The 18,013-nt window shown below is 39.6% G+C and overlaps 1 protein-coding gene across 1 annotated transcript in view; it reads right to left on the bottom strand.

The window, feature by feature from the left end:
- Positions 1–1,699: 1,699 nt before the first annotated feature.
- Positions 1,700–18,013, bottom strand: part of SLC10A7 (solute carrier family 10 member 7) — a gene marked incomplete at its 5' end in the record, with an annotated part of 148,826 nt that continues 132,512 nt past the window's right edge. The window contains 2 exons of the mRNA XM_082482651.1: positions 1,700–2,153; positions 5,422–5,567. Of these exons, the coding sequence (XP_082338777.1) occupies positions 2,109–2,153; positions 5,422–5,567 (191 nt within the window). The 3' untranslated portion in view covers positions 1,700–2,108. The remainder of the gene's footprint in view (positions 2,154–5,421; positions 5,568–18,013) is intronic.

The following is an 18,013-nucleotide window of genomic DNA, read 5'->3' on the forward strand; positions in this document are numbered from 1 at the left end:
TTAAGTTCTTATATACTCTGGGAGTCTGGACTCCCTGCCGCAAGCAGGGTTTTTAAGCCCAGACAAAGGAATTTTTTCCCACGTGGAGCCAGTTACCGGTTAGCATGCTTAAGGAAGGGGAACCTTGAATTTGGCCCAAGAACACGCAAGCCGTTCTCTCCAATTACCTCGCAGGTTGGGCTGCTGGATCTTGACTACGCTATCTGGGGATGCGCTGATCAAAACTGGGAGCTCGCTGCCCACTGCCCTTTGCATCACTGGCTAGTGAGAAGAGAGCACAGCCCTGGGGGACACGGGCGGTGGACAGTGTCCCTCAGCCCTCCCGCCTGCTCAGTGTGCAGAGCTTGATCCCCCCTCCAGGGAATGAAAGAATTCAGCATGTTGCCACCTCTCGTACCTTCGTTACATGGTCGTTTTATTGGGGATAACAATTCCGAACAAGGTTGACACTGCCAGGTGCCAGTAGTTTCTCATACAGATGGCAACAGAGCAGTCTTGCACTGACTGACCATCAGGGAAAGCACCGATGACTGGTACCAGATTACTTTCCTGTTGTTCACAGGAATAATGGAGTAGGAATAACAGACCGGGTAAACCAAACACTAGTTTTTCCACTAAGGCAAAAGGATATGACTTTCACATGCCTATTGTCATACAAAAGATCTTTAGCTTGTGTAAATGGCTACAGCCTTATCAGAGCCACCATAATTTACATCTGCTAAAGATCTGCTCCTAAGTGTTTGCACTCAGTTGCGCCATTAACTGCAATGTTAACTATGACACACGTGAAACTTCTTCATTTATATTGATCCCAGTTTGACCTATTTATTTCACTCCTTTTAATGTTTTAATGCACAATTGCCAGCACAATTTTTTGCGGATGGGTGCGCCTCAAAGTCTGGACTAGAGAAGGCTTCTGAAATCTTAATCTCCTGGACAAGACGCAGTGCTGGATCTATGTTTAAATATATGCCTGTGTTCCTTTCTCTTCAATGCTCCTCTTAGAAATTGTATTTTGTATTCTTTTTTAATATAAGTTTATTAAAAAGAACAACACTTTATTTTTAAAAAAAGTTGTGACTGATTGTCAAATTAGCTAAGATAGCATTTCTATTACTATAAGGATCCTTTTAATTGGAAAAAAAAAAAATAATTGTCAACTTTCTTGTCCTCACAAACTATTATTCATTACCAATGCAGCAATATAGAAAATGTAGCTTGGCTCACTACAATAAAGGCTCTGTTTCAATATTAGCATCCTAAATTCTGTCACGGCAGATCTCTGTGCATTGCACCGGGGAAAGGAAAAGAAAAAAGAAAAACAAAAATTTGTGTTCTTCAGGGGTAAATTATAAAAGATCTCCTAGCTGCAAACACAAATACTTCACTCATAACCCAAGCACCAGACCATTTCTTTGAAGAAGCTTATGAGGCATTTAAGATATACAATGGCACAATATCATACAATGGAATTGAAAGAATTTTCTTGAGAAACCATTAACTTTGAAGGAATGTCTAGACAACTGTGTCAACAAATGCAAATAATTCATGCTTCTCAGCTTCTATCCAATGGATGGCCCCATGCTGAGTATACACAAACTCAGAAGAAAAAGGCATGTCACAGTCATATGACTAGGGAGTGTAACAGAGTCACACAGAAATTCAAGTCAATCTTGAAAAAAAAAAAAACCACCAAAAATCTTCAGAAAGCTCTTCCCCAGAATAAGCCAGCAGTGGGCTAGGCTTCTGGTCATTTTGGCTAGTTTAAAACAGAGACTTACAGCTGGTGCACCCTGGCTTCAAAGCAAGGACAATGGAAGAAACAGCTGTTAGTCATGACCATTCACTTGGTTAGAAAAATAAAAATTAAAGGACTCCAAAATACTGTACAACCTCTTGCAGTAACCAACAAAGTGGCTTCTGGAAACAATGCTTTTGCCAAAAATGCATCTGTAAGGCACTTAACAGGTTTTTTTTTTAATATATATATATATATAAAAATAAAATATGCACCGAAGCAACATTCACAAATACCCAGTTGTCTCAATTGTCTGTGTGTACAGTATAGTACATATATACATTCACTGTGACACAGGCCATCTCCGTAATTATACCTTCACAGGTGCTTTGGGCTGCCTGGTTAACTTCAGTGCCTGTGAACAGTAAACAAAACAGTCACTTTTGTATAATCTTAAAAGACAACCAAAAGCAAGAGACAAGATTTTTATTTATAAGAGGCAACAAAATACTGCGTGTACTTCTGGGAGGCTGAGCGAGGAGTCAGCATGCAGCTGACAGGCTGCTCTGGGTTTTGCGATCCTGTTTATATCTCTGATAGCCCATCACAACCTCCTCATATACGGATAGCCTTAACAGAGGAACCACAAGGAATATGGCACTAGTGCCAGTGAAGGAAGAGGAGGTGGGTCTCAGATATCTTTTAAGAAAGCCACTATTTGGACCCCACTCAGACCACTTGTGGCACAGATACAAGAGCTTGCGACCCACTTAGGGAAAAACCGTGGAGAAAATTTCTGCCAACACCTTTGCGTTCCCTGGCCTCCTTCCACCTGGCTCGAAGCCTACTCAGCGTATAGTCACTGCAGCAGTGGTGGATGTCACGCACCTCTGATGTTTATACCTACCTTTCTGGGAAAAGGTAAGAATAAGCCAAAGTCCATCAGTCCAGAGGTGATCTTATGCCAGGGGACACCTGACGTCTTTGTAGCTCTAGTCTACTCTTACTGAGGAGGACAGAAACCACATGCTTTTATTTGATGGCAAGGTCCGGCTCCGTGTTCCCCGCAGGGCCGGCAAACTATGGTAGCTAAACTATTTATTCAGTGTGTGACAGAAGTTCAACTCAAATGACAGGTGACCGTGCTTCTAGTTTGGCCTCTGTAACTTAGGAGGCAAATGTGACAGCCTTAAAAGGGGTTGGGGTTTTCAGCTGCTCCGGTATACCGATGTGGTCACCGTGAAGGATGCCTGTTGTTGGTGTGCTCTCCAACAAAAAAGCTCAGTGCTTTCTTGTGTGGGATGAATTAGCCTGAGTGAGAGGAAAATTAATGAAACTTGCAAATTTGTGAAATTTGGAGCTTCTGTTTTCCTTAGCCTTTTAGGGGAAGTGCCCCGTCAGACTGGCATTTACCTGTCGAGTGAGAGATTTATCATTTCTGGAGGGTTGGCTAAACAAGCAATTTTCAGTCTCAGAGATGTCTGATGGGTCTTCTTATTGTAGATATTAACCTTTAATATTGTACATTTAAAGCTTGTAAGCACTGCTTGAAAAACGCTCCAGCACAGATGTAAACCCTTTAAAAAATCCAAACCTTTAAAAATAAATAGGCTATATTCCCCTGAGAAACACCAGCTTTCAGAAACACCAGCATTTAACTATTGTTAAATCTAGCCGTTTGAGATTAGTCTTTTGGGTATTATTCAACAAGAGACTTTGGAGAGAGACATCATTCCACATTTTGTTTGGGGAAACAATTTTTTAACTTTGTAGTCTGGCAGATTCTGCTGCCATATTTACAAACTAGAGATACTTTAGTGTAGATGAACCTCTAAATATTTAAATTCAATTTCATACAACCAGATCACATGTACTATCATAATTAAGTAAGAATGTCACTGCAGTTGAGTACTGTGACTGGATAACCGTCTCCCCCTGCAAGAGAGATGCCAAAATGAAGCCAAGGTGTTTATAGAAAATAAACATCAAGGGTGATGATGACATGTTTATTTTCAAAGCGGGAGACCATTATCCAGTCACAACATTCACTTCTATTATACTTATTATAACTGTACCAGACCCAACCTCATTGATTTTTTTCAAAGAGTAATTAAAATAACATTTGTGAATAATACAGAAGACCAACTGAAGAAACTGCTGCAACAGAATAACAATCCCCCAAAGTGGTTCTACGGTAGCATTACAGTCTGATTAGCACAGGAGGTTTATTTGATGCTTAATGAATAAGAAACTAGTACTGGTGAACTGTAAATCTCTCCAGTACTGGTTGAGTTTTCTGATGCCCTGTTTAAAGGCTGTGTTAACTTGCAGCAACTGACAGCAGCCCCTAAAGGCCATTACCGCCCCTGAGGATCAGGGAGGTCTGGATGAGTCCCAGCCCCACTCCTGGTCTTGGCAGCCAAGAGCAGTAAGATGCTGAAGAGAAGCCAGCATTGCAGGGATGGTTCTGTCACCAGTAGTGGCAGCTTTAGGCTATCTTTCTGCAAGAATAGCCTGGAATTTTCTTTACACAACCAGTAATGTCTCCTGATAATTTCCAATTAAAAAAAAAAAAAAAAAAATCATGACTTTCAGACTGATGGAGAAATGACATATGATTCTCAAATTTCCATTTTTGGATGCTTTTTACCATTCAGGTAACCAAAAGTGGAGCTGCATAAAAATCACTGACTTAGGCAATTTAGGATTCAAGTTAGCAAGGTGACTTTAGTGGACTGACACTAGTAAAATGGCAGCCTGTTGGGTTTTGCAGAAAATTGGAAACACGGAAGTTATCAAAAAAAATTTCTCCACTAACAAGTGGAGAATGCAGGGTACTGGTGGCACTGGTCTTCCCACAGCAGGTCTCAACCTTCACCTAAAATGGCTGTCAAAGACTGCTTCAGTTGCCACAGCTTCTTGATCCCTATTATCTCAGAACGTTAGAGACGATTAAAATCAGCTGCATGGACTAGCTTTCTGCGAGGTGGTTACTACTGTTCTGACAGCCCAGCTAAAACCACTGCAATTATTTCATATACATCACAGAATGGCTGCCAGATGTCAATAGCTTCAATTTATACTGAAAGAAGCATAATTTGAATCAGTGATGTTGATGCAAAAACCTCTAGGTTATAGTCTTTAATCCTACAAGCTACCCCATGCCATAATTTTGGCATGAAATGCGATGCACCAGTCTGCTGTAAACTTCTTGCTATTGTAAAGGGTGACCCAAGTAGAAAACAGAAAAAAAAAAATTTTTTTTTCATCCTGCTTCAATTCAATTCAAAGTGCCCTCGTTTTACCTGATTTCCCCATCTCCCATGCCAGTGGACAGATCTTTGTCACTTCTCCATAAGGGAGATCCAAAGCTGTGATTATTATCTAAAGATGGAGCCATTCTTATTGAGCATAATCTGAATTCATAATTTTAATGAATTCATAATTTGAACTAACCACAGACGTCTAACTTCAAGATTTGAACCTTTTCAGAGCCAAGGGGGATAAAGTTCAGCATTTTTAATTTGATATTTCTGTGACTATCACTGTCATAAAGGAAGTAAAGGAACAGAAAAATCCCTACTGTGGGATCTTCAAGGAGGAATCGAGGAGTTTAAGACATGTTTAGGTATTTTTTTCTCATAGCACATTTTCCATTATAAATCAAAACCAGCAATTCTTACCTTTTGTCTAGAAACCATCCAAGATTTTATTGTTGGTACCAACAGACTGCCAAGAAGAATCTGAGCAGGATGATAAATGAGTAAGGGGACGGAAATTAAGGACAGGTGCTCATAACCTGCAAATACTATCTTCAGCATTGGAATCCCTGCAGGCAGAAAAACAGAAGACAGACTCTCACCTCAGACTTTGAGCTCCAGATAAAAGCAACGCATTTTATGTTACATTCACATTTCACCAAAAATAAACCCCAAAACAAACAAAATGAAGACTCAGAAATTTTATATAAAAAAAAATCCAACCCAAACAAACCAGCAAGAACATGAACAAAAAAAGAAATACACGGCAGAGAAAGTTCTGTGGCAGAAAGGAAGGAGTAGGGGAATGCCATAAAAGATCTTTTCTAATTATGCTAATAGCTGTCAAACTCCCGCTGAAGGCTTGATATAAAATACGTTCTGCTATAGCACGACTGTTCGGTTGCTGAGCGTAGTTCTGTAGTGCTTATTTACTACTTCTTCTCACTGTGCTCTGTTTTGTGTTTTCATGATTGTCCTCCATCCAACCTGCCCGACTCCTGCTTGTAACCTTTCTTCAGTCCGTTCCCTGGGTTGCGTTTGGGTACTCCCTGCCAGTCCGTGAGTACTCAAATGACAGCCTTTCTGATTCACGCAGTCCAGGCAGAGAGTCAAGTACTCCGCAGGCAAGAGCTCGTGTGTTAGAGAACAAAACTCTCTGCTCTGCCTGTATGTTTCAGAAGAGATACGGCATGAGAGAGAAAAGGATTAGTGAACTGGCTGAGCTATATGAAGTGGTCCCGCCTATGAAGAGGTAGGGAACAGCTGGAGTAGAGAAGTTGCTAGATGCTAGAATAAGTGAGTGTTAAGAGCTAGAGATGGGCCATATTTCATAAGCGCTTGAATTTGCACTCAACGGTGCTATGTCTATTAGGTATCTCCATGCATAATCTTCCCACTTGATAATGTGATATGTAAAATCAAATTTGATTTAGTTTTGCAGTAATGAAACCGATTATGTTTACTTTGAACATGCTATTGTTCAAAATTATCTGTTTAAACCTTGGAACTTTGCTACCATGCTCCACAAAGCACAGGTGGGGGCAAAACTTGCGACCATCTCTGTCGTGCTTGACCAGACACTTGCATAGTTGCCAACAAGAGCAAGTGCGCTTCCCTCAGGAGCCCCCTAGGAACATCCCTTATTTTCTCGCTCATCTTAAATGTCATTCTAGGAATCTTCCACCAGCATCAACCTTGCAGCGAAGCAGACTACACAGAGTTTTCACAGAGCTCATCTGTGTGGCTCCTTTCTTAGCAAGCACAAAAAGCTGAGTTTTGTGCCACACGCCCTCCATTCCCCCATTAATAGATGTTTCAGATCAGTCAAAGTTGCCATGTTTACAAAAGCTTTTCTCTGCATCTTTTATAAATTTCCGTTCTCAAATACCCTTTCAGGTTTCCCTTCATAAAAGTTGCCTCCTCCCTATGTGAAGAAACACCTTATTTGATGAATATTACCGCTCCCCCAATGCCCCACAATTGCTGACACATGTCTAGGCTTGCTGAAATCACAATGTTTCCACAGCACCATTTCCCATAATTATTTTGATTAGCTTCATCACATTACACCACTAACAATCTCGTCCCCGTACTGGTAGCCTTTACTTATGTGGATATTTCCAGTGAAAGATTAGATAAACTCAAATAAATAAAGACTTGCGTGATTAATTTCAGTATTATAATTACCTTCAAAACAACATAATGGACCTATCACACAATAGGGCTGCTTATTAACACTAATTTCTGGGGCTTGGGAATAGATAGTATTTGGAGAGAAATTAAATGGGCATTTGCATTACGTTAAGGAGTGTAATTTACTTCAAATACCCATCATACTATTTTTGTAAACGGATAAAGGTTTTATCGCCTGTTTCCAAATCTCCATTTGACCCTTGTAGGTCCTTTTCTGTTCTCTAACCACAGAAAAAAAACCCTAGAGTCCCAAGCTATGAACGTGCTACGTTTATGTTCGTAAGACAGTACCTGGTGTTTTGGTAGTGCAATTTCATCCATAGATCCAAAAACACTTTAGTAAGCTGAACAGGACTCCTACAGAGAATCAGAGAACACTAAAATGACTAGCCTAAGATCACACGGAAAACTAACGGCAGAGATGTGAACAGAATGGATCCAAAGTGACTGAGACATGCTTTAAATGACTGTATATTTTCTGAAAGAAAAGATGAGATATTCCAGCCTAAAAGGTAAATTCTCTAGAGGAAAGCTATTTCAGTAAACTAGAAAAAGGAAATTAAAGTTGTCAAATATAAATACAAAATACTATAATTAGTCTGACAATATAATTAGATCACTGGGTGGAAAGAGGTTCTTAATTCACAGCTTGTTTAAATACATGCCACAACAATAGGTTCCTGTAAGCTACTAATGTGCAATTAAAGTTCCTGTTATTTACCAGGAAAAACTAACAGGTGAAAAGAAGAAATAATACCAACTTTTGCAGGTTTTCTTTGGAAAGAAAAAGCCCTGTTGCCTTTTTATGCACTTTGTGATTTTTATAATTCCAACTTTGCCAGTATGCAACTCTCTTGGAAAATATTTCATGACAGAGATCCACAGACTACAGTCACAAATGCTTCTGTCAGTAATATTACCACAAAGCTAAACAAAACAGCATAGGTTTTATTTATGTTTATAAACGTTGCCTAAACTTTTTCATAGCAATGCATAGTAACTGCAAGCATCAGTACGACTGCTAATGTTTTCCAAATACATAAAACTCATGCAAATTCCTAATTAGGAAAAACATATGTTAATAGTTATGTTTCCCTCTCTTAAAAAACAACAACAACAACAAAACCAAACAAAAAAAAACCCCAAACTTTTTAATCTATATATAAAACACTTGGAAAAAAAACCAAACAACCAAACAAAATGAAAACCAAATCCCACCTAAAGGAAGAAAAGTGAAGTTATAACGCCTGGGCTGATGCTGTATGCTGAATCTTAGCCTGTAATGCATTTTCAAGATGCGATTATGAACCAGCACTAAGAGAAGCTATAACAGAACCAGTGACTGAAACAGTAGTGACATGAACAGGTGCAGCTATAACAAAACTGATAAAGTGAGTGAGATGAGTTTAAATCTTTCAGATAGCACAGAATGAAGGTGCTAAGCAAAAAGGATATGTTTATCTTTATTTTGGGCTGTCCACTCCTCTTTCCCTCATCTTTTATAGCATATTGCTTCCAGTGCTAACGAGGTATGATAGCTACACTTAGTCTAAGATACATAAAACTTGGCACGGGATCAAAGCACGTATATTAAAACCCAGACCACTTCCTTAGTCCTCAATTTCCTCAAAGTACACAGCAGTTCCTCCCTCCTCCCAGCCGCCAATATTACTAAGGTATTTATTTGCCATCTGGAGCATTAAGGCTGCATTCACACATATAAAGAATTATGCCTGTAAGGATTTTTTGTTTTGTTTTCGCAGAGCCATTAATCATGCTCATCTGCATTTCAGGGTAATTGGACTGACTTCTATGGGTCTTCATCTTGATCGACACTGGAGACAGGCGCAAGTCAGGGTTGTATCCCATCCTCCTTCAAAGAAAGCAGAAATGTGGTACCCAGCTGGGTGAGAAAAAGAGCACCTCACCTGACCAGGACTACAGAGTGCTCTAGCAGAAGGGAGGAAGCACCAAGATCATTCCGCAGATATCCCTTACAAACAAGACAGTTGGTATTCCCAGCTTTTGACACTGAATTTCCCTCTTTGTTTGGCTATGTTTCTCCTAGCAGTGGTGCCCCGTGTCCCCATCTTCCTCTTTGCTCTCTGGCTTTGGTATTCAGAGGCACTTCTGTTTGTATTTTCTCCCTTCCTCCTTCTTCCTCCTCTTCTCCACTCCCACACTTCTAGCCTGCTTGGTTTTGCTTCCCCAATTCCTTTGATTCTGCTCACTTGCAGCGATGTAACTTTTGGGTACTCCCACTAAAATCACTAAGCTCCACAAAGTACAGCGGGCACTAAAAATCACAGTCCCCCTGCAACCGAGAGAAGCGTTAGGCCTGTGATATGGAGTACATTCCATTTTTCTCCCTGTTTGTGTCCTCACTCAGCCCATTTCACGTAAGAACTTTGCAAACCTGAGGAAGAGCTAGCAAGAGAAACGCTGTTTGATCTGTAACCTTCAACAGTGGCTCTCCATTTCTCCAGGGCATTCCGGTTTGGCTCCCAGGCTGTGGTTTATCAGCCCTGGTCAAAGGCCACTGTTTCTCTAGTAGCCTGCACAACTGGAAGCTGCTTATCCTTCCTCCAGCTTTGCACCCAGTATAACCTCCCACATCCTCTTCTTTCCCCTTTGCTACTTTCACATTTTGTAGTCACCTTCTTAAAAGGCCCATGAAAATATTATGCTGCACTTCACTACATTTAGTTAACTGTAAAATAATAATAATAAAAAATCCTAAAAGATTTGAAGGTATTTTTAAGAGAATTTAAACACAGGACTCTTTTCATCTAGCTATCACTGCAGTAATATAAATGAAGCAAATTAATTTTAATGCTCCGAGGTACTGATTCTGTGTCACTGTCACTGACAGGATCCAACTAGACTTTATGAGATGGCATTTGACTTTATGGAAGTGAGCACCATGCACGCATTTACAATTTTACAGGGACTTTAAGCTGTCATGCTGAAAAATGTTTATAAAACATTAATCAAAAAATGCCTCTTTAATACAATGCATTGTCTGAAAGATGTTAGAAGGCACATATTGTAAATGGATTCTTTTTCTGACTAAAGTAATTTCTACCAAAAGCCTTTCCCCACTGCTATACAAGTACACAGTGTGGAGAGATAAAGAGCACTTTCTCAGCACATTACTACCTGATCCAAACACTTGGGAAATCACTAATGTACAGCATGCCATATTTCCATGTCACACATGACACATTTGTCTAAAATTACCCAACAGAGTTTGACATTGCAGCATATTCCATAGCAGGGCTTTCAACTGACATCTGCCAAGTAAGAACTTCAAGTAGCAGCTTTCTTCTTCTAACAAGCAAGTAAGAGTTTTCTTTTATCCTATACCCATGATGGAAGCAATAAAACAATAAGTACTGGAAATCAGGGTTTTTTTTTTCTATTTTAATATGTTTATTTTATGCTCGCTGAATGTGTAAGCTCCCCTCAAAGCACTGTTTCATCATTTGCTGTTTTCTATCACATTGCAATGGGTTCAGAGAACTTAATAGAACATTTCTATTACCACTGAAACATAGGCCATTATTTCTCACACCCAAAGCAGAATTATTGCTAGATGCTCTACTTACTTTACTATATAGGTTTTTCCCCTTCAATGTCTTCATAACAAACAATTTATCCTAAAACTTTATTGCTTAAACGCTGCAGCATTTTTTCTTAGGAAAAGAGGTTTGGTGCAAAACAAAGAGGTCACCACTAGGGCTATGGAACCAGCAGGCATTCAGGAATCAGAACAACCTTCACAAAGAAGGAGTAGAAATACTTTGAAGAAAAGCCGTAGCCTCTGGATTTTCAGTTCTCCCTTCTATTCATCTACACATTTCAGACCTCTCAATTGCCATAATCTTCAAGTGCAATATACAAAATGAATCAAGTGTATGATGGTAGCTTCTCCGACACTCTCCATGCTACTCTCTTTCGGAAGGATCCCCTCAGGGGTTGACGTGAAGGGAACATTAGTAGGCCAAGTAGCTGTTTCTTTTTTTCAGCTGAGAAAAGGCCTGTAAAGAGGGGCATATATTGCATTAAATCCCTCCTAGGCTACCAGAGCAGCAGTTTCTGAGCTTATCCCCCCAAGGACAGTGCCAAATAAGCACCTGAAATTTTACTGCCAAGTTTCATGTGGCCCAGTGACTGCATGCTGGGGAAGGGTGGTGAGATCTGGGCAAAACCCAGTTTACATGATTAGAAAAACGTTGTTCATGCAGATAGCTACCAGAATGGCAAGATGCTGCTAATCTCCTGTTTGAAAACTTTCTTAAGTTTTCAAACCTTTTCCCTGTCTCTTGCCAGGCAAATCCCATTGCTATGGTTAGTTTTGAGGAGACAGAAGTTTACATACTACGCCTATCCTCAGTGAAGGCTAGTCAGGGATAGAAGATGTTCCTTGCGCTTGTTCAGACTCTGTTATGACATACTGAGATCATGATAGGAGAAGATGCTTTTGACAAATTAACTGGTTAAGGATTCTTTTTGCTATATCCCTGCCCTCTCCAGAGCATGCACTGAAGTCAAGTTAAATGCTCTTCCCTCAGGACCAGTTTCTTTCAGGTATGGGAATAGCTGAATGATACCCAACAACCCATAACTATAAAAATATTCGCTTGCTACTGAGTATTCCCATTTCAGCTGAAGAAAGCAGCTTCCAATGTAATATGAAATCACATTACATTGGAGGGACAACTGATTGCTTGAAGCTGAGCCTAAAACAGGCAGCCAAGCTCTTCCCCAGATGAAAAACCCTCAGAGGAAAATTTGATAGTCCTTTTCCAGCTCCACTCCAGCTCTGAGATTTCTTTAGCTCTTAGCCCTAACCAAGAGAACCTAGACCTTACAGTCATTTTGTACTCTGCAAAGGAATCAAGGCTGCGAGAAGTAACAGACAACCTTTCTACTCTCTTGTCCAGGAGGAAAGAACAGTGTCAAGATTCCACCCACAGTGGCTAGACAATGGTTTAGAGCGGTACAGTGGTTTGAGGCACTTTTGGTTCAACCACACCTTGTTGACAAAGCCTGGTGCTACCATGGAAATCTGACTTTTGCCAGTAGGTATAAAGAGATCATCAGCACAACCACAACCACCTCCAGGTGATATGACACTCACTCTCTGATTGGGAAGGATCTCCAATGTTTGTAGCAGTTGAGACTACATTCCCTTTGCCTTTTTGTCCCCATACCTGCTGTATCAAGACTTGTGCTTAAAATATTTTCAGAGAAAAAAAAAGACAACTTTTTCATTAGGTTTTCATATTTCAGATCAGTGATGAGCATAATGGAAAGCAAAACACAGGCTCTCAAAGTGGGTCAAACCAAACACCCGAAGGGGAGGTTTTACAAGGGACTGGTGAGACGTTAAGGGAGTCTGGAAGAGCTGCAGGGGAAAACTGCAAAGTGGAAGGCTATCCTAGTTCAGGTTGGAGGTTCGTGTGGGCCCTAATCTTCAAAAACATTTTCACCTTCGTCCCTTACCTTGGGAAAGAACAATGATTTACCAGAATATTCAACAAGCCCTCGCATTACATTAAATGACCGACTTCTTTTGGAGGACTAGAATTACCGGGAAGGCTCTGTACTGAATCAGCACGGTGGGGTCACATATTGGCCGTACAGATATGCTAGGATGCAAGAACTCCACTGAGACCCACACTGTGTTGTAAGGGCCTGGATTGGTCTAATATTTAAGTAAAGAAGGAGAGGGAGGAAGAAAAAAGAATGAGAAATAAGATAATTTTTTTTTGCCATAACTCCAATAAGAATGAAAAAAGAAAAATAATATGCTTTGAACACTTTTACCAATTCTTGTTCTTCAGGTAACTGGCTCACTCTACTCATCACAGAAATCAGTAATTTAATTGCAATGTAAGCATAGTTACTAGGAAACAGCACATCTTGATACTATCAAAGTTTTAAGTAAATAAAAATGTAAAAGCTGGGAGGGAGAGAAAGAAAGTACAGTTTTTCTATTTCTGGGCTTTCAACGGGTTCATCCAGATTGGAAGTGATGTTTAATGAACAACATAGGCAATCTTACCAGCTGCTAACAATGAAACATTTAACACCAACAACTGAAGACTAGTGCCTTAGACTCCAAAACACCTCCACCTGTCTGACAACGTGGTAGTAGTAATTAGTTAACAGGGAATTCAAGACTGAATTGAACCACCATAAGTCATATTTTAAATGTGAGTTATCTTTAAATTGGCAGCACAATGCAGCACAGCAACGCTGTAAGCTGATCCTCGCACTCTTCATACACGTAACATACTGGAGGCACGGGGTAAATTCTTCCTTGTAATTCACTAGCAATATCTAAGCCATGAAGTTTAAACGGATAGAATTTAAACAGTTCCTTCCCTTCTCTATAATTCTTGTAGTCAACACTTTTTGAAGATTTAATAGGTAAGATTTCCTAATGAAAGGAATTCTGGACAAAGAGATTGACAAACGTCCTAAAAACATGAAGCTAAGATTTGATTAATTTGATTATTTCCCTGAACATTACTGCCCTTTCCACACATAGCTGAGACTAAGATTTCTCAGCATTAAATTTTTGATTATGTGGATTTTATTTACACATATTATTAAAAAAGCCATTCCAAACATGTTTTATAGTTGTTCTTATATTTGTAAACATAAGCAAGAACCCCATTATGCCCCAAACTATTTCATACTGTTTTTTAATTACATTTTTTTAAAGCTTTTTTCCTCCTGAAACCTTGCTGCAAAGGAAAACATGATACACAAATTCATTATAAATGGTAAAACAAAAAAAAAAACACTTATTTTCACAAGGAGAAAAAGTATTTGTTAGCAATACTAGCATAATTTTTCCTTTAACTCTCTCTTCAACTGATTTCTGTGGCCAAGGAAAGAAGATACGAGGACAGAGGCCAGAAAAGCTTTAATGCTCCAGTCATATGGGAAAACATTTTAAGAAAACAGCTCACTACCCAGAAATACTGAGGGATATTATTTCCTATTCAAAAACTCTATGGACTAGGGTTATGTGCTTGCAGCGATCATGGCAGCTTCTAGAGGAGGATCCCTCTTCCAGGCTCCCAAGACTATCCTGTAATAGGAGATTTCTAAACTTTGCTGCTGCTGTTGATTTTTCACATCTTTGCACCCACTGTTTTAGAAGTGTCTGGAGTCAGCAGCTCACACTGGCTGCCAGAAGGTGCACTGAGAGTAGCAAATGTAGATGCAACTCTCTCAAGGAGACTCAACATCATCTTCAATACTCGCCAGCTTTAGTATGGGTGACACTTGTAGCTTCCGCCAGCTTGAGGTAAAAAAAAAAAAAAATATCTTGAGTCATGTCCAAACGTGGATCTTCCCAAGGGTAACCTGTCAGCTGTCTGCTGAATATAATGTAGTTTCTTAAAGTAGATGAATTAACTTTAACTGTTTTCAGTGGGGAGGGAAGGCTCTTGTGTCATTACCATTTTACAGATGGGTATGTGTGTTTATTTCTTTTTTTTATATTATAAAGAGGTATGAGCTTGCTGTCATTAAAAACCAGCAATCTGGTTTTTAGTGTCTCATCCAATTACGTGTACATCTGGGAAGACACACAACCAACTAAATAATTGGAGAGGTGCAACTCTGAAATGACAATTGTTATTCATCGATCTCTTTCTGCAAGTCGAGATTGAGAGATGTAAACTTCAAGTGAATGAGATCTCCTGGGTGAGATTCTTCAGTTCAAACACAGTAAACAACTGTTGTCCTCTGATGCACATTTTAGTACTGCTAGAGGCAAACTTTCTAAATATTAATAAAAACCCTACTACTGGCAGAGTATACAGATGAAAAGGAAGCCCTGGGAGCTGGTACAGAATTTCTTGCCACATTCTAAGTCTAATCAAAGCAGCATACGTTTCAGGTCAGAAAGGAAAGGAGATTCCCTAATTTACTCTAGTATTTCCCTTTCTGGAATCACAGAGAGGTCAAAAATTGAGCCACAGATTAGACATTAGACATATTGTGAATCTTGTGATTAAAAAACCAAGGGAGAATCAGGCAGTTTGTGTCCAAAAGCCACTATAACTCACTGGACTATGACATTTCCTACTTTCAGACTGGCCTGCCAGCACATTTCCTTCCTGGAAGTATACCTCCTAGGGATGCTCTGGTCTGAAGAAGACACGCAGGGGGTGTTTTCCCAGCCACATACATGAGTAGCAAGGGAATATAAAAGAGATGCTCTGGCACAGACTATTCCAGCGACCACAGCCTACTCAAAACTTTCAGTTTGACTTCTTGTGGAGATAGTCCCTTCAGGTAGGGGGTGGCCTTAATATTACGCTTACACATGCAAAATGGCATCTCACCTTGAGTGGATTTGTCTGTGCAAAAAGGAAACATTCATACTGTTCCCAATTGCAGAAATCTTCAGTCTATCTTTGGTTTTGCTAATACTCTGATATGGCAGCTATACTGGAAATAGCAGCATTTCCCAGGCATTCTTTGAGGTCTACTGAGAAGAAGACATGCCAATTTACATGGTAATAACCTGACTGATAATATTGTTTGGTAAGAACCAGACATTTGTTCCAGAAGACTGCTGAGCTAAGAAAGGCGATCCACCTGCCCTCAAGTTGAGCTACAAAAAAAAAAAAGACGCTAACATGAGAGAAGTGCTGTAGATGCAGGTGCTTCTGCTCTCCTCTCTATCGTCTCATGTAACACAAATCCCTCAGTTCTTATTTTCCAGAGACAGAGAGAGGACAAAGAGAAGGGAAATCAGAGGAAAAAGCCCAGCCAAATACTTGCTGCTCCTTCCAAGTAAATGCTGGGCAAAGACTGAAGAGATGAGAAAAACTTCTCATTTTGGCCCAAAGAATCACAGTGTCAAAACTCATTAAAGGTTTTAGCAGCCACCATGCCCCTTAAGTTCTCAGAAGCAGTAATGGGTGAGAGTTTCTAACTCTCTGGCAGTACTGAGGGGTACATATTGGCCCAGACCCAACCTCCACAAGACGCTCGTATTCAAGCACATGCCTCCCATCGGCTTCCTTTCTGCCCCGAGGGTCAGCACCCAGCAATTCTAAGCAGAGAAGTAGCCAGATCATTTTTACTTACATCACTCTATTGGACACCTGGGAAAGAAATGAGACTAAAAGTCTGTAACTTGTAAGAAAATATGCAAATTCAAACCCTAATAACACCAAGAAGTATGACATGATGCCAGCAGTAATGTCTCCTTTTCAACACTCATAGGATAATTTTGAAAGTAAAAGAGACAGTATCAAAAGTCTTAATCTTGAAAACTTTCAGCGAGCAATTAACCAGCATTTTTTTCTAGATCTTTATGTAAAATTCAGAGGAATTATTCACACATTTATAGCTAGTCACAGTTAGCACCTTGATGAATAATCGCCTTAGAGGACAATTCTCTGCCAGGAGCAGAGGAAAACCACCGCATTTCAAAAATACCAGAGTATAGCCTGAATGCTCACTTCAGGCAATTCATCTGATTTTACTGTCTTACTTTCTATTATAGAATTATTAAGAGACGCCTCCTTTTTAAAATCAAAATGATCTACCTTTTATCTTAACACAAGTTCACAAGTTTGAAAATTTTGGTATTTTTCTGTCTAAAGGAGAAAGGTGATTATCACCACACAGTAAGAAGAGTCTGCGCTTGATTAGTACAGCATTTCACAGAGTTTAGGTATAGGAAAAAAAATCAGATGAAGCAAAAACCTGGCTAATACTAAATAGCAGTGGTTTAGGCTGTGCAAATATATTATTTATCTCTGAGAAATCTTGTAAGGAGATATCTACAGAAAACATGAGCAACCTATAGATAGCTGTGAGTATACTGGAGCTATATGTGAGCACGATGTACTCTGTCACATTGTGCAGCTGAGGAACTCGGGGGAAGGCATGGGCTGATTAATCCATAGCCTAGATGATGCGCTCACAGACAATTGAGCTGTCTGTGAATCTGCTTGTGCTTAACAGCAGGCTTTTAAAAATTGTTCGAGTACAGACTATCAGTTCCATACTTGTGCAGTAAGAAGCGGAGTATTTAAAAGATAAACTTGAATGAAATTTAAACAATACAAAAGAAAGTTAGCGCTTTGGCTTTTGTTTGCCAAATGAACTCTATTTCCTGGAAGTATTTTGTAGCCTAGAAACTTTGATTGCATTACTTTAAGAATTCCACGGTGAAAGAACTGCTACATTGCCAAATCCAAATAAGGAAAAATGCACTCCGCATTACAAGCAATACCCTAATTTTATTTTAAGGTGAGGTTATTTTTGTTGTTTTGTTACCAATCTACTGTTCATCATACCTGCAGTACTAACATTTGCACTTGTGGTAGCCAAAATAGGTAGCAGTACTACCTATTTTTTGCTGATAAAATGATTTCACATAGCAAATACAAAGAATTAAAGTAAAAATTTTTTTTGACAATCCTGCATTTTACTTTTGGAGCTGTAACTTATAGCTAGCAATTCATTCTCTGCAAAAAATAAAATAATGTTCTGTACTTGGCTGCAACTTTTGTGTAAGCGCAAGCAACAACTGCAGTATTTTTTTAGATGAGCCACACTGATAGCTTTGCACTTCCTTGAGGCCTCTTCTCTTCTCACTGAATGAACTCCAGGGAATGGCATCATGTCGGGCTTTCCAGATGGATTATGTGAAGCCATAGCTCAATGTCATTTTCAATAGCAAGGCTCATAATTAAAGGTCAAATAGTCACTTCATCTGCAATCAATCAATAGAAGAAGTACTAATACTAAGTACTAATCAATCAATGGCAAATGC

This window comes from Vanellus vanellus, assembly GCF_965231255.1.
Source record: "Vanellus vanellus genome assembly, chromosome: 4".
Classification (NCBI taxonomy): domain Eukaryota; kingdom Metazoa; phylum Chordata; class Aves; order Charadriiformes; family Charadriidae; genus Vanellus; species Vanellus vanellus.